This window comes from Bombina bombina, chromosome 1 (assembly GCF_027579735.1).
Source record: "Bombina bombina isolate aBomBom1 chromosome 1, aBomBom1.pri, whole genome shotgun sequence".
In the NCBI taxonomy this organism is placed as follows: Eukaryota; Metazoa; Chordata; class Amphibia; order Anura; family Bombinatoridae; genus Bombina; species Bombina bombina.
In genome coordinates, this window is record NC_069499.1 from 916676785 (window position 1) to 916701407 (window position 24623).

At 41.2% G+C, this 24623-nt stretch overlaps 1 protein-coding gene across 2 annotated transcripts in view; it reads right to left on the reverse strand.

Annotated features, from left to right (window-relative positions):
* The window catches only part of NAE1 (NEDD8 activating enzyme E1 subunit 1), a 172220-nt gene that overhangs the window by 8307 nt on the left and 139290 nt on the right, over positions 1–24623 (reverse strand). For both annotated transcript variants that reach the window (XM_053704154.1, XM_053703323.1), the window contains exons 16-18: positions 10430–10516; positions 1467–1559; positions 1260–1374 (exon numbers count right to left, since the gene is read on the reverse strand). In XM_053704154.1, coding sequence (XP_053560129.1) covers positions 1260–1374; positions 1467–1559; positions 10430–10516 — 295 coding nt within the window. The remainder of the gene's footprint in view (positions 1–1259; positions 1375–1466; positions 1560–10429; positions 10517–24623) is intronic.

Genomic DNA, 24623 nt, shown 5'->3' on the forward strand with positions numbered 1-24623 from the left:
CACATGCAGTTGGAGAAGCTTTGGCTGTTAAGTACCTCTTTTCTACAGGGAAAGATGTTCACATCGGTGTCATGTGTCTAAATGCACAGATAAAAGAAAGAATGAAAACTCCAGATCACCAGATCAAATGGGTGATGCTGGCCCACAGACAATCATTAAATACCAGTTGGATATGAGTGATCATCCTTAGCAACAAATTAGGTTTTACTTTATAGGGACATTGAAGCAATATGCATAGTATATATCAGCAATTAAGCACTACAGCCAAAATGATCTGCACACAGAGTTATTGTATAATAATTCAATACTGTTATGTTATTTGAAATATTAGTCTTGTTTTGCAGACCTGGAACACACCTCTTAAGAAAAAAATCTTTGGGTAATATGTATCCCCTCTTCTGTGCACAATTAGGGAAACAATGATTTTCTGCACTGCTCAAGTAATTATTGTGTAGAAAGTAGGAGGGTCAGGGATATGATCTCTGTAGGATTAATTATAGTCTTTGGGGGGGGGGGGGGGAGTAAAAAAAAAGCACCATTTCCAGGTTTTTAACTACAAGAAAAGGAATGACAATTCAACAAGTGCAGAGATTAACATAATAATTAGAGCTGATGGATGTAAAAAGATGGAGAATAATTCTCCTTTGCTCCAAGGTTCTGCCTTTCCCCAAATGCTAAGTGGATAAGGAGATACCAACACATCTATTGCTGAATAGACTTGCTTCATGTGCTGTCACTTTAGGGAAAAGATGATACAAGGATAATTGTCACACCCATTACACAAGAAATAAAAAAAAAAAAAAAAAAAAAAAAAAAGAGAGAGAAAGATGTAACAAGTGAAAGAGAAATTGACTAAATAAATGGACAACAAGTTAGGAAAGCTTAGACCTGAAAAAAGAGAAACATGACAAAGACTAAAGGGGAAGACAAGAGAGCAGTGAAGACTGAGAAAGAAAGACATAAGGAAGGACATAAGGAAGAGAGCTAAGGTTACAAGGCATAGAGAAGAAAAGTGTTGGAAGCTTATTTGTAGATGTTTATGTCCCATTCAGTAAAGGTTGGCGTATGGCCTCTGTACTGGGAAGAGGAAGTAGTCTTCCACTGACTATCAGAGGAGAAAACATCACACACCATACCTAGCTGCCATGTTTCTGATAAAATGTAATGTGTCCTTGAGTAGTTTTAATTGTTTGTTTTAAAGTGATTTTTTTAAATATACACAATCATTAGGTTACATGTAAAATATGGGCAGAACTTACAATTCCTGGATATAATCGTCTTTGATACTGAGAGATAACCCATATTCTTGGAGGAAGCCATTTAAAGAACTCTTCAGTTTCCCGAAATCCCCCTCCACTTGATAGTTATAGACACCTATAAACAAAACAGTATGTGTTCAAACTGCATTCACCTACTAACCCAATTAAAATATATAAATACAAACAGCTATATTACAGTAAGCGTACCTGGATACCTGCCGTGCTGTTTCTGAAATCTATCCACAGCCCTCAACATCAGGTACAAAGCCATTTCACTGTCTGGATTGTCCATGTACGAAGCTACAGAGAAAGAAAGATCATTAAGTTTCAGCTTTTTTTATGTCATAAAAATGTGAAAAGACAATGCTCTAATGTGTAAGCAACAATAAAGATATCTATCTATCTATCACATAGATTACAAGTGGAGTGCTATCAATATCACTGGACCACGCTAGGAATAGAGAGCATTCTGGTATAACAAGTCCATGGTTAAAAAGAATAAACAGAGAATGTTTAGAGTGACTAACATATATTTAACATGTCCTATACAGGGACGGAACTACCAGTGATGCATTTATACGTTTGTTTTGTTTTTTATGACTCTATGTCATTTGTATTGGGTGTCTCTATTTTTTTTTCTTTTTCATCTCAATATCATTTGATATATACTTTGAATCTATATTGATTTTATTATTGGTCACTCTCAATATTGTTCTTCCTATTTTATTCTCCATGTATTAATTTTTTAGACATTTTATGTTTACTAAATATTTGTCATCATTGCTGACAGCAACATTACTCTCTAGTTCACTTAGAATTTGTTTCAAAGGCATTATTTATTATTATTTAGCTTTGATTCACATTTGTGAAGGGCTTTTTTCTGTAGTTGTTACATCTAATAATCTGAATAATTAATTAATAATATTAATTAATAATTAAATCATAAATCACAACATATTTGAATGGAGGTGTGTTAATTCTATGTTGTAATTTAAATAACTTTGGGGAACTGGTCCCCAGTACGTTTTTTCTATTCCTATTAGTAACAACCTTAGGAAGGAATCCAGGTTTGGTATGCAAAACCACCTTATCAGCATGGAAAACAAGATAAGGCGAGTCCATTGCAATGCAGATAGTTTAGAAACTCTTCGAGCCGAAGAGATAGCAACTAAAAACAGAACTTTCCAAGATAGAAGTTTAATATCTATGGAATGCATAGGTTCAAACGGAACCCCTTAGAGAACTTTAAGAACTAAATTCAAACTCCATGGCGGAGCAACAGATTTAAACACAGGCTTGAATCTAACTAAAGCCTGAAAGAACGACTGAACGTCTGGAACATCTGCCAGACGCTTGTGCAATAGAATTGATAAAGCAGATATCTGTCCCTTTAAGGAACTAGCTGATAGCCCCTTCTCCAATCCTTCTTGGAGAAAGGACAAAATCCTAGGAATCCTGATCTTACTCCATGAGTATCCTTTGGATTCGCACCAATAAAGATATTTACGTCGTATCTTATGATAAATTTTCCAAGTGACAGGCTTTCGAGCCTGAATCAAGTTATCTATGACCGACTCATTGAAAACCCGCTTGGATAAAATCAAGCGTTCAATCTCCAAGCAGTCAGCCGCAGAGAAACTAGATTTGGATGCTGGAACTGACCTTGAATCAGAAGGTCCTGTCTCAGTGGCAGAGTCCATGGTAGAAGAGATGACATGTCCACCAGGTCTGCATACCAAGTCCTGCGTGGCCACGCAGGTGCTATCAAAATCACAGAAGCTCTCTCCTGTTTGATTCTGGCAATCAAACAAGGAAGGAGAGGAAATGGTGGAAACACATAAGCCAGGTTGAACGACCAGGGTACTGCTAGAGCATCTATCAGTACTGCCTGAGGATCCCTTGACCTGGACCCGTAACAAGGAAGTTTGGCGTTCTGACGAGACGCCATCAGATCCAATTCTGGTGTGCCCCATTACTGAATCAATTGTGCAAACACCTCCGGATGGAGTTCCCGCTCCCCCGGATGAAAAGTCTGACGACTTAGAAAATCCGCTTTCCAGTTCTCCACTCCTGGGATATAGATTGCTGATAGATGGCAAGAGTGAGTCTCTGCCCATCAAATTATTTTGGTAACCTCTATCATCGCTAGAGAACTCTTTGTTCCCCCCTGATGATTTATACATGCTACAGTCGTGATATTGTCCGACTGGAATCTTATGAATCTGGTCGAAGCAAGTTGAGGCCACGCCTGAAGCGCGTTGAATACCGCTCTCAGTTCTAGAATATTTATCGGGAGGAGAGCCTCCTCCTGAGTCCACAAACCCTGTGCTTTCAGGGAATTCCAGACTACACCCCAGCCTAATAGGCTGGCGTCCGTCGTCACTATGACCCATGCTGGCCTGCGGAAACACATTCCCTGGGACAGATGATCCTGTGACAACCATCAAAGAAGAGAGTCTCTGGTCTCTTGATCCAGATTTATCTGAGGAGATAAATCTGCATAATCCCCATTCCACTGTTTGAGCATGCATAGTTGCAGTGGTCTGAGATGCAAGCGAGCAAACGGAACTATGTCCATTGCCGCTACCATTAGTCCGATTACCTCCATACACTGAGCCACTGACGGCCGAGGAATGGAATGAAGAGCTCGGCAGGTGGTTAAAATCTTTGATTTCCTGACCTCCGTCAGAAAATTTTTCATGTCCACCGAATCTATCAGCGTTCCCAGGAATGGAACTCTTGTGAGTTCACCTTCCACCCGTGAGATCTTAGAAAAGCCAACACGATGTCCGTGTGAGACTTTGCTAGTTGGTAAGTCGACGCCTGAATTAAGATATCGTCCAGATAAGGCGCCACTGCTATGCCGCGCGGCCTTAGAACTGCCAGAAGGGACCCTAGCACCTTTGTGAAAATTCTGGGAGCTGTGGCCAATCCGAAGGGAAGAGCCACAAACTGGTAATGCTTGTCCAGAAAGGCGAACCTGAGGAACTGGTGATGATCTTTGTGGATAGGGATGTGTAGATACGCATCCTTTAAGTCCACGGTGGTCATATATTGACCCTCCTGGATCATTGATAAAATAGTCAGAATGGTCTCCATCTTGAAGGATAGGACTCTGAGGAATTTGTTTAGGATCTTGAGATCTAAAATCGGTCTGAAGGTTCCCTCTTTTTTTGGAACCACAAACAGATTGGAGTAGAACCCCTGCCCCTGTTCTGTTTTCGGAACTGGGCAGATCACTCCCATGGTATATAGGTCTTCTACACAGCGTAAGAACGCCTCTCTTTTTGTCTGGTTCACAGACAATTGAGAAAGATGGAATCTCCCCCTTGGAGGAGAATCTTTGAAATCTAGAAGATACCCCTGGGCTACGATTTCTAAAGCCCAGGAGTCCTGAACGTCTCTTGCCCAAGCCTGAGCAAAGAGAGAAAGTCTGCCCCCTACTAGATCCGGTCCCGGATCGGAGGCTACCCCTTCATGCGGTCTTGGTGGCAGCAGCGAGCTTCTTGGCCTGTTTACCCTTGTTCCAAGTCTGGTTAGGTCTCCAGACTGACTTGGATTGAGCAAAATTCCCCTCTTGCTTTGCAGCAGGGGAAGAGGTAGAGGGACCACCTTTGAATTTCCGAAAGGAACGAAAATTATTTTGTTTGGTCCTCATCTTATTTGTCTTATCCTGAGGAAGGGCATGGCCTTTCCCTCCAGTGATGTCTGAAATGATCTCTTTCAGTTCAGGCCCGAATAGGGTCTTACCCTTGAAAGGGATGGCTAAAAGATTAGATTTTGATGACACATCAGCAGACCAGGACTTAAGCCATAACGCTCTACGCGCTAAAATGGCAAAACCTGAATTCTTTGCTGCTAATTTAGCCATTTGAAAAGCGGCATCTGTAATGAAAGAATTAGCTAGCTTGACCTGGACCCGTAACAAGGAAGTTTGGCGTTCTGACGAGACGCCATCAGATCCAATTCTGGTATGCCCCATTACTGAATCAATTGTGCAAACACCTCCGGATGGAGTTCCCGCTCCCCCGGATGAAAAGTCTGACGACTTAGAAAATCCGCTTCTCAGTTCTCCACTCCTGGGATATAGATTGCTGATAGATGGCAAGAGTGAGTCTCTGCCCATCGAATTATTTTGGTAACCTCTATTATCGCTAGAGAACTCTTTGTTCCCCCCTGATTGATATATGCTACAGTCGTGATATTGTCCGACTGGAATCTTATGAATCTGGTCGAAGCCAGTTGAGGCCACGCCTGAAGCGCGTTGAATATCGCTCTCAGTTCTAGAATATTTATCGGGAGGAGAGCCTCCTCCTGAGTCCACAAACCCTGTGCTTTCAGGGAATTCCAGACTGCACCCCAGCCCAATAGGCTGGCGTCCGTCGTCACTATGACCCATGCTGGCCTGCGGAAACACATTCCCTGGGACAAATGATCCTGTGACAACCACCAAAGAAGAGAGTCTCTGGTCTCTTGATCCAGATTTATCTGAGGAGATAAATCTGCATAATCCCCATTCCACTGTTTGAGCATGCATAGTTGCAGTGGTCTGAGATGCAAGCGAGCAAACGGAACTATGTCCATTGCCGCTACCATTAGTCCGATTACCTCCATACACTGAGCCACTGACGGCCGAGGAATGGAATAAAGAGCTCGGCAGGTGGTTAAAATCTTTGATTTCCTGACCTCCGTCAGAAAATTTTTCATGTCCACCGAATCTATCAGCGTTCCCAGGAATGGAACTCTTGTGAGTTCACCTTCCACCCGTGAGATCTTAGAAAAGCCAACACGATGTCCGTGTGAGACTTGGCTAGTTGGTAAGTCGACGCCTGAATTAAGATATCGTCCAGATAAGGCGCCATTGCTATGCCGCGCGGCCTTAGAACTGCCAGAAGGGACCCTAGCACCTTTGTGAAAATTCTGGGAGCTGTGGCCAATCCGAAGGGAAGAGCCCAAACTGGTAATGCTTGTCCAGAAAGGCGAACCTGAGGAACTGGTGATGATCTTTGTGGATAGGGATGTGTAGATACGCATCCTTTAAGTCCACGGTGGTCATATATTGACCCTCCTGGATCATTGATAAAATAGTCAGAATGGTCTCCATCTTGAAGGATAGGACTCTGAGGAATTTGTTTAGGATCTTGAGATCTAAAATCGGTCTGAAGGTTCCCTCTTTTTTTGGAACCACAAACAGATTGGAGTAGAACCCCTGCCCCTGTTCTGTTTTCGGAACTGGGCAGATCACTCCCATGGTATATAGGTCTTCTACACAGCGTAAGAACGCCTCTCTTTTTGTCTGGTTCACAGACAATTGAGAAAGATGGAATCTCCCCCTTGGAGGAGAATCTTTGAAATCTAGAAGATACCCCTGGGCTACGATTTCTAAAGCCCAGGAGTCCTGAACGTCTCTTGCCCAAGCCTGAGCAAAGAGAGAAAGTCTGCCCCCTACTAGATCCGGTCCCGGATCGGAGGCTACCCCTTCATGCGGTCTTGGTGGCAGCCTGTTTACCCTGGTTCCAAGTCTGGTTAGGTCTCCAGACTGACTTGGATTGAGCAAAATTCCCCTCTTGCTTTGCAGCAGGGGAAGAGGTAGAGGGACCACCTTTGAATTTCCGAAAGGAACGAAAATTATTTTGTTTGGTCTTCATCTTATTTGTCTTATCCTGAGGAAGGGCATGGCCTTTCCCTCCAGTGATGTCTGAAATGATCTCTTTCAGTTCAGGCCCGAATAGGGTCTTACCCTTGAAAGGGATGGCTAAAAGCTTAGATTTTGATGACACATCAGCAGACCAGGACTTAAGCAATAATGCTCTACGCGCTAAAATGGCAAAACCTGAATTCTTTGCCGCTAATTTAGACATTTGAAAAGCGGCATCTGTAATGAAAGAATTAGCTAGCTTGAGAGCCCTAATTCTATCTAGAATATCATCTAATGGGGTCTCAACCTGAAGAGCCTCCTCCAGAGCCTCAAACCAAAAAGCAGCTGCAGTAGTAACAGGAACAATGCACGCTACAGGTTGCAGAAGAAAACCCTGATGAATAAATATTTTCTTTAGGAGACCCTCTAATTTTTTATCCATAGGATCTTTGAAAGCACAACTGTCCTCAATAGGTATAGTTGTACGCTTAGCCAGGGTAGAAATAGCTCCCTCCACCTTAGGGACCGTCTGCCACGAGTCCCGCATGGTGTCTGATATGGGAAACATTTTCTTAAAAGTAGGAGGGGGAGCGAACGGAATACCTGGTCTATCCCACTTCTTAGTAACAATGTCCGAAATCCTCTTAGGGACCGGGAAAACATCAGTGTAGGCAGGAACCTCTAGAAATCTGTCCATTTTACACAATTTCTCTGGAACTACAATAGGGTCACAATCATCCAGAGTCGCTAAAACCTCCCTGAGCAATAAGCGGAGGTGTTCTAGTTTAAATTTAAAAGCCGTCATATCTGAGTCTGCCTGAGGGAACATCTTTCCTGAATCAGAAATCTCTCCCTCAGACAGCAAATCCCTCACCCCCAACTCAGAACATTATGAGGGTACATCGGATATGGCTAATAAAGAGTCAGAAGGCTCAGCATTTGTTCTCACACCAGACCTACTGCGCTTCCCCTGCAACCCAGGCAGCTTAGATAAAACCTCTGTGAGGGTAGTATTCATAACTGTGGCCATACCTTGCAGGGTGAAAGAATTAGACGCACTAGAAGTACTTGGCGTCGCTTGTGCGGGCGTTAATGGTTGTGACACTTGGGGAGAATTAGATGGCATAACCTGATTCCCTTCTGACTGAGAATCATCCTGCGACATACTTTTAGTAGCTAAAATATGTTCTTTGCAATTTATTGACCTTTCAGTGCATGACGGACACATTCTAAGTGAGGGTTACACAATGGCTTCTAAACATATTGAACAATGATTTTCTTCAATGTCAGACATGTTGAACAGGCTAGTAATGACTACAAACAAGCATGAAAACACTTTATTTAGTGAAAATAATAATCTTTAAAAACGGTACTGCGCCTTTAAGAGAAAAAAAGCATACACATTCTGCAAAACTGCTTTAAAATGCACCAAATTTTTCAAATTTTTGCATGCAGACTCAATTTGTGTAGTTAAATTTGCCCCACAAGGAAATTTAACATTTAACCTTTTAATGTGCAAACCGGATTGAAATGAGGCCTAAATCCGGAAAAAACACCCCAGCACCTTGCCACAGCCCTGCTGTGGCGCCTACCTGCCTTCAGGGATAGTAAATATGGGGTTAAAGCTTCGATTTGGCCCAAAACATTCACAAGGGCCCTCAGGAGTTGGAGCTTGCTGCTTGCTGAGTGAAAACAACTGCGCATCTGAATCGAGAAAATAGGCCACGCCCATCTCACTCGATGTCTCTACAGCCTCAAAGAACCGCACCAGAGCGGTTTTAAACTAGCCATGTGGGTTCTGAGACCCAAAAAATAAGCCAAGTGTACCCTCAATTAAGTTGCCCAAAAACGTTATTGCCCACAAAACGTTATAAGGGACAGTCTACACCAGAATTTTTATTGTTTTAAAAGATAGATAATCCCTTTATTACCCATTCCTCAGTTTTGCATAACCAACACAGTTATAATAATATACTTTTAACCTCTGTGCCCCAAGGCAGAACATACAGTGATGTGAGATGTCATCGCAGAAAATGCAGCATGTCTGCAGAAAGAACAGGACACATGCAGGAACTGTTAGCGCTTTAACTTTGTAGTGCTGCTCCACATTAGACAGTTCTCTTCAAACAGAGCTGTGCTCTGGCTGCACTGTGTCAATTTTCCTTAACACAGTGCATCCAGGGCAAAGTGCTGTTTGAAGTGAGCAGTCAAATATGCAGTAGCGCTGCAAAGCAGCAGCACATTGCTTGTTGACTGGCTCTCAGATATTTCCCAGTCTGTTTATTCTAAATGTAAGAGCACTGCATTTTTTTATTACTACATTTCTATGTTAGACCAGGAGAAAAGGAAACAGATTTATTAAAATTTCTTTTGTTGTATGCAGCTAATTTGCAATGCAATTTTCAACTACTGCACTATATATAAATAATTCAAAATTGCTTTATTCTTCAGTTAACCAACACACTGGAATTGAACTGGTGCCTTAGTGTAACTGTCTAATTTAAAATTGAATTTTATTTAAAAATGACCTGCAGAAAAATTTTCACTAAAACAAATCTCATCGCAGAAAGTAAAGAAAAGTTCTGCCTCCGGGCCTCTGTGATTATCTTGTATCTATGCAAGCTTAGTAATGCCTGTCTATAGCTCTTAGGATTACTGCTTACCCTTACCCTCATGGGGATACTGTCAGCCTTTCTGAAATACACAGTCTCTCCAGAAAAAATGACTGAACATACCTCACTGCTGTATAGCATGAAAACTCCTCAGCCTCTGTGGGAACTGCACTGGATCTTAGTTACAAATGCTAAGATCATCATCCTCCAGGCAGAAGTCTTCATCCATCTGCTGCCTGAGAGTAAATAGTACACACTGGTACCATTTAAAACAAAAAACTCTTGCTTGAAGAAATTAAAAACTAATATTTTATCACCTCTTTCACTTTACCCTTCCTAGTACTTAGAGTAGGCAAAGAGAATGACTGGGGGTGGAGCTAAGGGAGGAGCTATATAGACAGCTCTGTTGTGGTGCTCTTTGCCACTTCCTGTTAGCAGGAGGATAATATCCCACAAGTAAAGGATGAATCCGTTGACTCGTCGTACCTTATAGAAGAAACATACCATGCAGTTTAATCTTCAAGAAGTCTAATATTGTTTTGCTCTCTCCAATGGCCAGAAAAAAATATCTGTTTCGGGAAGCTCCCTTCTACATGATAAAATGTAATTTTGTGGTTAATTTAAATCAGGGCTCAAAAATTTGTTAAAAATCTAGGAGCCAAAAACATTTGGAAATCCCTATGAGATAGCTTTACACACACAGACGGTGAAGTGGGGGCACCCATCGGTGTCTTGGGAATCTAATCTAGGGCACCAGTCCCTAATTTTAAGACACCAGTGGCTCCCTTTCTCCTGGGTATGTCGAGTTCTGATTTAAATAATGTTTTATCATGTAGAGTCTACTTTATTTCTACTATTTAAACAACACAAACAACACAAATACAGCTAAAACCGAGGTTCAGAACACGTGAAATACTTACCAATATCATCCTTTTTAGCTGTATCCAGACCATACTCCTCTGCCAACGATCTGCACCTAACAACTCTAAGGAATGCACAATTCCTGCCTGTTCAAAAAAATAAAAAAAATAAAAAATAAAAGGCATTCTGAAGAGAAACACTATTATTTAGGACTCTTTCTAATCAAAAAAGAATTTGAGAAACTTCACAAACAGCTATACAGATAGATATTCCTCTCTAAAACAACTTAGGGCTAGATTACGAGTTGCACGCTGATAACGCCTATTTTCGTCTTTTAGTGAACAATGGAAAACAAAATGTATGCTTACCAGATAAATTCCTTTCTTTCCTGGCAGGTAGAGTCCGCAACTTCATTCCTGGCCACCAGGAGGAGGCAAAGACACCCCAGCCAAGGAAAAGTAGGAGAAACATCAGGGTATAAAAGGTGCCAGAAGATAAGCAAAAAAAAAAGTTAACGGGCGAGGTCATGGACTCTCACTGCCAGGAATTTATCTGGTAAGCATAAATTTTGCTTTCTTTCCATAAGGCAGGAAGAGTCCACAACTCCATTCCTTACTGTTGGGAAAACAATACCCAAGCTCCAAGGACACTGAAGGAATCACGGGAGGGAATAAAGAAAAATGCGGACCCTAATCTGAGGGCACCGAAAACCTTTCCCCCGAATCAAATTTGTAAAATTTAGAAAAAATATGCAAGGAGGACCAGGTAGCCGCCTTACAAATCTGATCCATAGAGGCTTCATTCTTAAAAGCTTAGGAAGAAGCAACTGCTCTAGTGGAATGAGCCGTAATCCTCTCAGGAGGCTGCTGTCCCGCTTTCTCATAAGCCAAGCGGATGACACTTCTCAACCAGAATGACAAGGAAGACGTAGTGGCCTTCTGCCCCCTATGTCTACCCAAATAAACGACAAAGATGAAGATTGTCTGAATTCCTTAGTAGTCTGAAGGTAAAACTTCAAAGTACGAAACACATCCAGATTGTGAAGCAAACGTTCCTTCGCTGAAGGAGGATTGGGACACAAGGAAGGAACAACAATCTCTTGATTGATGTTACTACCTGATACCACCTTAGGAAGGAAACCTAACCTAGTATGCAAAACCGCCTTATTGGCATGAAAAACTAGGTAAGGTGGGTCACACTGTAAAGCCGAAATCTCAGAGACTCTGCGAGCAGAGGCAATGGCTAATAGAAACAAAACTTTCCAAGATAACAGTTTAATGTCAACAGTATGCAATGGGCTCAAACGGAGCCTGCTGCAAAAAACGAAGAACAAGACAAGGCGGAGTCACAGATCTCAACACAGGTCTGATCCTCGTCAGAGTCCTAACAAAGGACTGCACATCTGGAAGCTCAGCTAATCTTTTGTGCAGAAACACCAACAGGGCCGTTAGCTGTCCCTTTATAGAACTGGCAGATAGACCCTTCTCCAAACCATTCTGGAGAAAAGATAAAATTCTGGCAACTTTTACCATATGCCAAGAAAAACCACGCTCCTCACACCAGTGCAGGTAAGATCGCCATACCTTAGGGTAGATGAGCCGAGTAACCGGCTTACGAGCTTGAATCAAAGTGTCTATAACACTCTCAGAGAATCCTCTCCTGGCTAAGACTAAGCATTCAATCTCCACGCAGTGAGCCTCATAGAATCTAGATTTTGATGTAGGAAGGGACCATGTATCAGCATGTTAACCTCCATGGAGAAGAAGAGGACATTCTCACCAAATCCAGGAACCAGATCCTTTACGGCCAGGAAGGAGCAATCACCGATGCTAGCTCCTGCTTGATGTGGGCCACCAAACGAGGGAAAAGAGGAAATGGAGTAAAGAGATATACAAGTCTAAACCTCCATGGAACCACCAGAGCGCCTATTAACTCTGCTTGAGGATCCCTCGATCTTGACCCGTACCTGGGTAGTTTGGCATTAAGACGAGAGGCCATAAGATCTATCTCCGGCATCCCCCATCTGCTGCAAATCTCTCCAAACACCTCGGGTGGAGAGACCATTCCCCTGGGTGAAAAGATTGTCTGCTGAGGAAGTCTGCTTCCCAGTTGTTCACACCCGGAATGTAGATTGCTGACAGCACACAACTGTGGGCTTCTGACCATTCTAGGATTGGAGACAGCTCTCTCGTCGCTAAGGAACTTCTCGTTCCTCCCTGATGGTTGATGTAAGCAACCGTCGTTATATTGTCTGATTGGAATCTGATAAACTGGGACGAACCCAGAAGGGGCCAAGCCTTCAGCGCATTGAAGATTGTCCGCAGTTCCAAAATATTGATTAGAAGAGTGGACGACTCCTGAGTCCATAAACCTTGTGCCTCCCTGGAACCCCAGACTGCTCCCCAGCCTGAGAGGCTGGTGTCCGTAGTCACAATCTCCCAGGACGGTCTCAAGAAGCATGTGCCTCGAGACAGGTGATCTTGACAAAGCCACCAAGAGAGCGAATCTCTTGACAGGCTATCCAATACGATCTGTTGTGACAGGTCCGAATGATCGCCATTCCACTGTCTCAGCATGCATAGTTGTAAAGGTCTGAGACGGAATCTGGCAAAAGGAATAAATGTCCATACAAGACACCATGAGTCCAATCACCTCCATGCATTGGGTCACCGAAGATCTTGGGGCGGTCTGAAGGGCAAGGCACGCCAATTTTGTGACGTCTCTGATCTGTTAGATAGATCCTCATGGATACCGCGTCTATAACCGTACCCAGGAAATTAACCCTGGCATTTGGAGTAAGATAACTCTTTTCCAAGTTTATCTTCCATTCGTGAGACAGAAGAAGACTCAGAAGAAATTCCGAGTGATCTGTTGCCAGACGAAAAGATGGTGTCTGTGCCAAGATAACGTCAGGTACGGTGCTACTGCAATTCCTTGAGTTCTGGCCACTGCTATAAGAGCACCCAGGACGTTTGTAAATATTCTGGGTGCAGCAGCTAAGCCAAACGGAAGTGCTATGAACTGCAAGTGCTGATCCAGAAAAGCAAACCTTAGGGACTAAAAATGATCCTTGTGGAACGGAACATGCAGGTATGCATCCTTCTGATCGATGATAGTTATAAATCTTCCTTCCTGAACCAGGGGAAGGATCGTTCTGATCGTCCCATCTTGAAGGAGGGACGCTTAGAAATTTGTTTAAGCACTTCAAGTCCTGAATTGGATGAAAAGTTCCCTCCTTTTCGGGAACCACAAAAAGGTTTGAATAGAACCACAGACCTCTTTCTGGTGCAGGTACCAGGTCTATTACTCCTAAGGAGGATAGATCCCTTACGCAATCTAAAACGGTTGTCCTCTTCTCTGGTCTTGTAGACCGTATGGAGAGGAGGAATCTGCCCTTGGGCAGATGAGATTTAAATCCTATCCTGTAACCTTGAGAGACAACCTCCAGTACCCAAGGGTCCTGAACATCCTGAAACCAAGTGTCTGAGAAAAAAGACAGTCTGCCTCCTACTTGATCCAATCCCAGGATCGGGGGCCACCCATTCATGCAGATTTGTTATCTGCGGGTTTCTTAGTCTGCTTGGACTTATTCCAGGATTGAGCAGGTTTCCAGGTACTCTAGGGTTGCTCAGCTTGGAGGACGATTAAGTTCTCTGTGACTTGTCCGAACGAAAGGAACAAAAATTAGAGGACTGCCGTTCCTTACGTCTGTTCTTATCTTGCGGAAGAAAAGCACCTTTTCCTCTGGTAACAGTAAAAATGATAGAATCCAGGCCTGGAACAAAGAGCACCTTCCCCTTGAAGGGTAAAGAAAGGAGTCTGGATTTAGAAACCATATACGCAGACCAAGATTTCAACCAGAGAGCTCTGCGAGCTAGGACCGCAAAACCTAAGGCCTTTGCGTTCAGACGTATAATCTGCATATTCGCATCACAGATAAAAGAGTTAGCTATTCATAAAGTCTTAATCCTCTCCTGAATATCCTCGAGGGGAGATTACACCGTGATAAATTCTGACAGAGAGTCACACCAGTAGGTGGTGGCCACAGCCGCGGCAGGTTGAAATAAAAATCCTGTATGTTGGAACATTCTTCTCAGAAAACTTTCCAACTTCTTGTCCATGGGTTCCCTAAAGGAAGAACCATCTTCCAGAGGGATAGTGGTACGCTTAGCTAGCGTCGAAATGGCACCATCCACCTTAGGGATGGAACCCCACATTTCCAGCTGAGAATCAGGGACCGGGCATAACTTTTTAATAGTTGACAAAGGGGAAAAAGGAGTTCCAACTCTTTCCCATTCACTACTGATAATATTCACCATGGGAACTGGGAAAGGACAAGTTTGTGGAACCTTTCTGTCCTCATAAACCCTGTCTAACTTAGGAATCTTGGGTTCCGATGGTAGAAATGCTTCTGGAACCTCTAATGTAGACAAAACCTCCTTTAGCAAAAAAACTGCAGATGCTCAATCTTAAATCTAATGGAGGGCTCCTCGGAAGGAGGGGGTTTAGTACATGGAGTCTCCGACTCCGAGAGATCACCCTCTGATGCTACAGAGGTTAACTCATCCTCGGACAATTGAGACATACTGGCTAAATCTGATTGGAAATTAGCTGAATCTAATTCAGTAGAACTATGTTTAACCTTTCTCTTACGTTTCCCAGAGATAGGTAAGGCACTCAGTGCCGCAGACACAACAGATCGTAACTGTGTGGTAAAGTCTGCAGGGAAAAAGCCCCTTCCAGCCAGAGTATTAGGCGTGCCACGGGGAACTGCATGTAAAGCGCTTTGAGGGGATATGGTAGACATCTCCCAGACCACAGAATCCTTAGAGGTTGATGGCTCAGAGGGACTAATTATGCTAGGGGGGTAAGCATATTTAGCTCCCTTCTTTAGAATGGCACCCAAGCAAATGGAACAAAATTGAGCAGGTGGAAAAACCACCGCCTCTTCACAGTATAAACAGGTATTATTATTTATAATAGGAGGTGCAGAACCTTCCAACATATTATCAGAGTCCTCCATCCCTGGAGATGCAATTCCACAGTAAGGAAAGAATTAAACAACACATTTTCTAGGACTATTTTTAATAATAAAAAGAGACACCTTTATAACCCCAAACCTTCACAGTTCCTTAGAGAACAAAGCAGTATGTGTATATCAATAGGATCAAGGTTTAATATCTCCTTTAATTCAGAGATTAATTTGGAACAGTTTGGGGATATACGTATATCCCCAAACTGTTCCAAATTAATCTCTGAATTAAAGGAGATAATAAACCTTGATCCTATTGAGGTTACGAAGAGTCCCACTGTGACCCTAATACTCACAGTCCCTGATAAATAGTAAAATTATGAGGACTTACCCTCCAGGATCTATGCTGTGGAACAGATACAGCCTCAAGTGTGACAGCCTTGCTGCAGTGTTCTGACAGGGACCTTAGTGTAAAAAAGGCAAGCAGTGTAACTCGTTAACACTGATTGCCCAGGAGCTGTTAGATAGTCTGGATCGCTTTGCATGAAAAACTTTCCCAGCATCTCCAGACTCTAACATTCATCAATACTCTCACTGAGAGGTTTATATGTTTACTTAAAACTCCAGTCCTTTCTTGAAGGGAACATACCCATTTAAGGACTATATTACATCCAAATATTCTTACACTTTCCTGCCATCCTCCTCTAGTGACGAAAGGCAAAGAATGACTGGGGTAATGGGAGGGGTATTTAAGCCTTTGGCTGGGGTGACTGTCTGCTCCTGGTGGCCAGGTGTTGTATTTCCCAACAGTAAGGAATGAAGTTGTGGACTCTCCCTGCCTTATTGAAAGAAATGGTGTGCATATTAAGAGTTGAAAGTAAACACGTTCACTTGAGCACAATCCAATTTTACATATGTCATGTTAGTGCAACTTCAGAGCTCACATAAAGGGTAGAGGAAGAAAAAAAAGTTGCATAAAACACAGAACAGTAACACTCAAATAAACACTGTCTGATAAAAATTATTTTAAAAAAATATTTTAAAAATGGAATAAGGTGCTTAAAAAAAAAACAGTGCTGCAAAGGGTTTTACAAGCATAGACATGTCTAAATATGTGTGTGTGTGTATATATATATATATATATATATATATATATATATATATATATAGAAATAAGTTCTCCCCAAACACGAGGACAAAGGCGGCTGAAGAATCATCCACGACTGGTTCAAAAGAGTTTATTGAGGCAAGGTGCTTAGTACAAAAGGTGAGTGCAAAGCCTTAACACCTGACGCGTTTCGCGCATGCGCACATGCGCTTCATCAGAGGTGATATGTTCAAGGTATGTGTTGGCCTATATGCAGCAGGAAGACCAATCATGTGCTTTGTTTAATCAAGAGCTTGTATTTGCACCTGTAGGTAAGGTGTCAAAGTCTTTTGCTGCAAATAGGTCACTCATTCAATTTCCTTAATTACTATGTATCAAACAACACAGTAAACATTTTTACAAATATTTAGTACCAATACCATCGTCAATATATAGAAAATATACATTCTAAGCCTATATAATTCGTTATGCATAACGAATTTAATAAAGATTATAATATTCAAAGAAAAAATGGAAATAAAAATAAAAATGATAATAAGAATAAAAATAAAAGTAAGCAGTTAGCAGTACATATAAAAGAATATATAAATACTTAAATAAAACAATATTATATAGATAGATGACTCAGAAAGAAACTGGTAGTTGACTTAAAGATGCTGACTTGTTGATAATAGTATCAGTTACTGTGAACTGGTGACTATTCAATATTATAGGCTAGTCACTATCACTGCATCTAGGAAACAATCAACCAGTCTAAGTGTAAAATGGGAAAACATAATATATTAGTATAAATCAGACAATATACCAATATATATATAATTATGATAAAAAAGAAGAAAATTTGTACAGAAATAGAGAATACATAAAAAACATAAGTATAATGTTACAACACATATAATCGATTTCGGATGTGCTAAGTTAATTTTATTTTTAAATTTTTTGACTATTTATATTAGTAGCTCTAGGAATTGTTTGGAGATTAGGGAATTTAAAGATATAGGGATTAAATATAGTTCTAGGTACCTTTTATGTTTTATAAGTGAAGAAAACTCTTAGTATGAGATTGATGTACAATGTTTTCTCAGTATATTGTTCTATTATGAATTATATTATGAATTTATCATTCAACAAATAGATCAACATCCATCCTTTTATTAATTCCTTCTGTGACTCTGGTGTGCAACTTTATAATCCAAAAAATCTTTTTTTTTTTCCTTATTGCCACCCCTAGGGTGTTTTTTGATAATATCAATGCCTATGAATGAAAAGTATTTTTGTCCTATGCCATGTAATCTAAAATGTTTAGCGACCGGTGTTTTTGGTTCTTTTTCATCTAAAGAGCGCAAATGCTCTCGAATTCTTTCTTTTAGTGGGCGGGTAGTTATCCCAATATATTGACTGGAACAAAATAAACAGTTAATGAGATAGATGACATACTGTGAATTGCAATCAATTCTATCTCGGATATGGAACATTTGTTTGGTAATGTTAGAAGAAAAGGTTTCTGTCACAGTAATGCACGTGCATCCTTTACATGGTACATGGCCACATTTGAAAGACCCTGGTTTTTGGCTAAGCCAATGTGAGCCTGTTTTTTCTTTGTCTGTAAACTGTTTATTAGTTATTTCTCTTATAGTGGGTGCTTTTCGTGCTATACATTTGATTCCTGATGTTAGGATATTATTAAGTGTTTCATCACCTTTTAGAATTGTTAAATTATGTTTAACTATATTACAAATTTGGTTGTATTGTCTACTGAATTGAGTAATGAATAGGAGATTTTGGTCAGGAGATATAGATTTATCAATTTTTTCAGATTTCTTATGGCATCCTTTAAGTAGTTCTTGTCTATTTAGATCTGCCACTTGTTTCTCTATCTTGAGCAGCTGGTTCCTATGGTATCCTCTATCTTTTAGTCTATTTGTTAACTCCCTTGCTTGCAAAAGATAATCTGTCAGTTCTGTACAATTCCTTCTTAAACGAAGGTATTGTGCTTTTGGAATGCCTCTTTTTAAATGATTAAGGTGGCAGGAATCAGCTCTCAGTATCGTGTTCCTAGCCAGTGGTTTTCGGAAGGTACATGTAGAAATTGTATTGTCTATGGCTCTCAGACTCAAATCTAAAAAATCAATCGACTGTTTGTGTATCTGTGCTGTAAAGGTCAAATTGTATTCATTATTATTCATAAAATCTACAAATTTATCTGCTGTGCAGTCATCCCTGGTATCCCAGATGACTATAATGTCATCTATAAAGCGGCCATATATTATAACATTATCTTTATAAGGGAATAGGTCAGAAAAAATCATGTTAAATTCCAGCCACCCCATATAGATGTTTGCTAGCGCGGGGGCAAATTTTGCCCCCATCGCTGTACCCCGTCTTTGTAGATAATAAGTACCTTGAAAAATGAAGAAATTATGTTGTAAAAGGAATTCTGTTATTTGGACAATAAATTATATAAATTCGTTACTGTAATCTGAATATCTATGTAACATAAAGTCTATAGCCTCCAATCCTTTTGAATGAGGGATATTGGAGTAAAGGGCCGTAACATCAATAGTTGCCCATGTATAAGTTTCTTTCCAAGTTATATCATTAATCTGTGTCAGCAAATGTGTGCTGTCCCTAATGTACCCTGGTAAGGCCAGCATGATAGGTTGAAGTATGTGGTCGAGCCAACCACCCAATCTTTCGCACAGGGACCCATTACTGGCCACAATGGGTCGTCCAGGTGGATTTTTGAGTCCCTTATGTATCTTGGGTGCAATGCGAAAGTATGGAGTGGTTGGCTGTTCCACATATAAATAATCAGTTAATTCCTTATCCATGAAACTATGTTCAATGGCATAATCAAATAGATGACTTAATTTACTTTTGAAGGAGGTGGTGGGATTGAACGTTAGTTTGGTGTATAACATACAATCTTTTAATTGGTTCTCAACTTCCCCAATGTAATCACTTTTGTTCAAAACCACGACTGCCCCTCCCTTATCAGCCTGGACTATCACCACATTGTCATTTTTTTGAAGTCTAGTCAATGCCTGTCTTTGTTGTCGTGTAAGGTTATCCCTAGATATATCTAGAGGATTTTTTTCAATCGTTTTTAATAAGTCAGTCAATTCTTTTTCTACCACTCTCTGATATAGGTCCAACAATTGGTGTCTAGAATTTATTGGGTAAAAGTAGGAAGTGTTCTTATAGGTAAAAGATGTGCAATTATTTGTGAGTGTGTCAGTAGATCTGGTGGATTCCTGTTGTAAGGAAGTCAAGTTAGTAAGATCCATCAGATCAGTGTATTTAAGTCCCACTAAATCATACTTATTAGAAACGTGTGTGTGTGTGTGTGTGTGTGTGTGTATGTGCGCGCGTATTGGAGTGCTTTGCAGTCAAATACATGAAATCATGAAAATATTTAATAATGGTTTTAACTGTGTATTTACTGTAAATATTTTAAATTCAATGTTCTTCCCATAGGGGAATATGTTCTTTGTATTTTTAATTAAATATTTCTGTATATATCTATATACATATATATACCTACATGTATATATATATATATATATATATCTCAAAAATCATATCAAAATCAATATATATATATATATATATATATATATATATATATATATATATATATATATATTTTTATTAGGGTTGCACCGATACCATTTTTTATGACCGAGTACAAGTACCGACACTTTTTTTCAAATACTCACCGATACCAATTACTGATACTTTTTTTTAATGTCATGTGACAGTTTACCAAGCACAATACAGACTAATTATTTAAGATTCCTTCTTTATAATTATAAAGGACTGTAATTCTAAAGACATTATGAAATAATAAACGTTTTATTTGTCACAAAGTTCACTAAACATGTTTATAAATGATACTAGTATCGGTGCAACCCTAATATATATATATATATATATAAAAAAATATATAACAATAAATAGAACATATTCTTCTATGTGAAGAACATTGTAATGTGAACTATTCATAACTCATGTCGGGTTTAGCGCTCTTGAACAAACGTGGTTAGTTTAGCGCGCAAATATGGGTGCATGCGCACTCCATTGAAGATGATGGGAAAATACGTTACCGTGGTTGCAATAATCGAAGTTAAACTTTTTGCATGTGTCGGGATTTTGCTCACACGATAACATTTTACTTTCAACTTGTAATATAAGTGCAATGCGACACACTCATAAAGCCTCTGTCTAGCGAAGTTAACATGCAAGCGGGAACACAAAAACAGAATTTATGCTTACCTGATAAATTACTTTCTCCAACGGTGTGTCCGGTCCACGGCGTCATCCTTACTTGTGGGATATTCTCTTCCCCAACAGGAAATGGCAAAGAGTCCCAGCAAAGCTGGTCACATGATCCCTCCTAGGCTCTGCCCACCCCAGTCATTCGACCGACGGACAGGAGGAAATATATATAGGAGAAACCATATGATACCGTGGTGACTGTAGTTAGAGAAAATAATTCATCAGACCTGATTAAAAAGCCAGGGCGGGCCGTGGACCGGACACACCGTTGGAGAAAGTAATTTATCAGGTAAGCATAAATTCTGTTTTCTCCAACATTGGTGTGTCCGGTCCACGGCGTCATCCTTACTTGTGGGAACCAATACCAAAGCTTTAGGACACGGATGAAGGGAGGGAGCAAATCAGGTCACCTAAACGGAAGGAACCACAGCTTGCAAAACCTTTCTCCCAAAAATAGCCTCCGAAGAAGCAAAAGTATCAAATTTGTAAAATTTGGCAAAAGTGTGCAGTGAAGACCAAGTCGCTGCCTTACATATCTGATCAACAGAAGCCTCGTTCTTGAAGGCCCATGTGGAAGCCACAGCCCTAGTGGAGTGAGCTGTGATTCTTTCAGGAGGCTGCCGTCCGGCAGTCTCATAAGCCAATCGGATGATGCTTTTAAGCCAAAAAGAAAGAGAGGTAGAAGTCGCTTTTTGACCTCTCCTTTTACCAGAATAAACAACAAACAAGGAAGATGTTTGTCTGAAATCTTTAGTAGCCTCTAAATAGAACTTTAGAGCACGGACAACGTCCAAATTGTGTAACAAACGTTCCTTCTTTGAAACTGGATTCGGACACAAAGAAGGTACAACTATCTCCTGGTTAATATTTTTGTTAGAAACAACTTTAGGAAGAAAACCAGGCTTAGTACGCAAAACCACCTTATCTGCATGGAACACCAGATAAGGAGGAGAACACTGCAGAGCAGATAACTCTGAAACTCTTCTAGCAGAAGAAATTGCAACCAAAAACAAAACTTTCCAAGATAGTAACTTAATATCTATGGAATGTAAGGGTTCAAACGGAACCCCTTGAAGAACTGAAAGAACTAGATTTAGACTCCAGGGAGGAGTCAAAGGTCTGTAAACAGGCTTGATCCTAACCAGAGCCTGAACAAATGCTTGAACATCTGGCACAGCTGCCAGTCTTTTGTGTAGTAAGACAGATAAAGCAGAGATCTGTCCCTTTAGGGAACTTGCAGATAATCCTTTCTCCAAACCTTCTTGAAGAAAGGAGAGAATCTTAGGAATTTTAATCTTATTCCATGGGAATCCTTTGGATTCACACCAACAGATATATTTTTTCCATATTTTATGGTAAATTTTTCTAGTTACAGGTTTTCTGGCCTAAACCAGAGTATCTATCACCGAATCTGAAAACCCACGCTTTGATAGAATCAAGCGTTCAATCTCCAAGCCGTCAGTTGGAGGGAGACCAGATTTGGGTGTTCGAATGGACCTTGAACAAGAAGGTCCTGTCTCAAAGGTAGCTTCCATGGTGGAGTCGATGACATATTCACCAGGTCTGCATACCAAGTCCTGCGTGGCCACGCAGGAGCTATCAAGATCACCGAGGCCCTCTCCTGATTGATCCTGGCTACCAGCCTGGGAATGAGAGGAAACGGTGGGAATACGTAAGCTAGGTTGAAAGTCCAAGGTGCTACTAGTGCATCTACTAGAGTCGCCTTGGGATCCCTGGATCTGGACCCGTAGCAAGGAACCTTGAAGTTCTGACGAGACGCCATCAGATCCATGTCTGGAATGCCCCATAATTGAGTTATTTGGGCAAAGATTTCCGGATGGAGTTCCCACTCCCCCGGATGAAATGTCTGACGACTCCCAATTTTCCACTCCTGGGATGTGGATCGCAGACAAGTGGCAGGAGTGATCCTCCGCCCATTGAATTATTTTGGTCACTTCTTTCATCGCTAGGGAACTCTTTGTTCCCCCTTGATGATTGATATAAGCTACAGTCGTCATGTTGTCTGATTGGAACCTTATGAATTTGGCCTTTGCTAGTTGAGGCCAAGCTCTGAGAGCATTGAATATCGCTCTCAGTTCCAGAATGTTTATCGGGAGAAGAGACTCTTCCCGAGACCATAGACCCTGAGCTTTCAGGGATTCCCAGACCGCACCCCAGCCCACTAGACTGGCGTCGGTCGTGACAATGACCCACTCTGGCCTGCGGAAGCTCATTCCCTGGGATAGATGGTCCAGGGTCAGCCACCAACGGAGTGAATCTCTGGTCTTTTGATCTACTTGAATCATTGGAGACAAGTCTGTATAATCCCCATTCCACTGTTTGAGCATGCACAGTTGTAATGGTCTTAGATGAATTCGTGCAAAAGGAACTATGTCCATTGTTGCAACCATCAATCCTATTACTTCCATGCACTGCGCTATGGAAGGACGAGGAACAGAATGAAGCACTTGACAAGAGCTTAGAAGTTTTGATTTTCTGACCTCTGTCAGAAAAATCCTCATTTCTAAGGAATCTATTATTGTTCCCAAGAAGGGAACTCTTGTTGACGGGGACAGAGAACTCTTTTCTTTGTTCACTTTCCATCCGTGAGATGTGAGAAAGGCTAGAACGATGTCCGTATGAGCCTTTGCCTTTGACAGGGACGACGCTTGTATTAGAATGTCGTCCAAGTAAGGTACTACTGCAATGCCCCTTGGTCTTAGAACCGCTAGAAGGGACCCTAGCACCTTTGTGAAAATCCTTGGAGCAGTGGCTAATCCGAATGGAAGAGCCACAAACTGGTAATGTTTGTCCAGAAAAGCGAACCTTAGGAACTGATGATGTTCCTTGTGGATAGGGATATGTAGGTACGCATCCTTTAGATCCACGGTAGTCATAAATTGACTTTCCTGGATGGTGGGTAGAATCGTTCGAATAGTTTCCATTTTGAACGATGGTACCCTGAGAAATTTGTTTAGGATCTTCAAATCCAAAATTGGTCTGAACGTTCCCTCCTTTTTGGGAACTACGAACAGATTGGAATAAAATCCCATTCCTTGTTCCTTTATTGGAACTGGGTGTATCACTCCCATTTTTAACAGGTCTTCTACACAATGTAAGAATGCCTGTCTCTTTATTTGGTTTGAGGATAAGTGAGACTTGTGGAACCTTCCCCTTGGGGCTAGTTCCTTGAATTCCAGGAGATAACCTTAAGAAACTATTTCTAGCGCCCAAGGATCCTGAACATCTCTTGCCCAAGCCTGAGCAAAGAGAGAGAGTCTGCCCCCCACCAGATCCGGTCCCGGATCGGGGGCTACTCCTTCATGCTGTCTTGTTAGCAGTGGCAGGCTTCTCGGCCTGCTTACCTTTGTTCCAGCCTTGCATTGGTTTCCAGGCTGGTTTGGGTTGTGAGGCATTACCCTCTTGCTTAGAGGATGCAGAATTAGAAGCTGGTCCATTTCTGCGAAAGGGACGAAAATTAGGCTTATTTTTAGCCTTAAAAGACCTATCCTGTGGAAGGGCGTGGCCCTTTCCCCCAGTGATGTCTGAAATAATCTCTTTCAAATCAGGTCCAAATAAAGTTTTACCTTTGAAAGGAATGTTAAGTAATTTTGTCTTGGATGACACATCCGCTGACCAAGACTTTAGCCAAAGCGCTCTGCGCGCCACAATAGCAAACCCTGAATTTTTCGCCGCTAATTTTGCTAATTGCAAAGCGGCATCTAAAATAAAAGAGTTAGCCAATTTAAGTGCGTGAACTCTGTCCATAACCTCCTCATATGGAGTTTCTCTACTGAGCGACTTTTCTAGTTCCTCGAACCAGAACCACGCTGCCGTAGTGACAGAAACAATGCATGAAATTGGTTGTAGAAGGTAGCCTTGCTGTACAAAAATC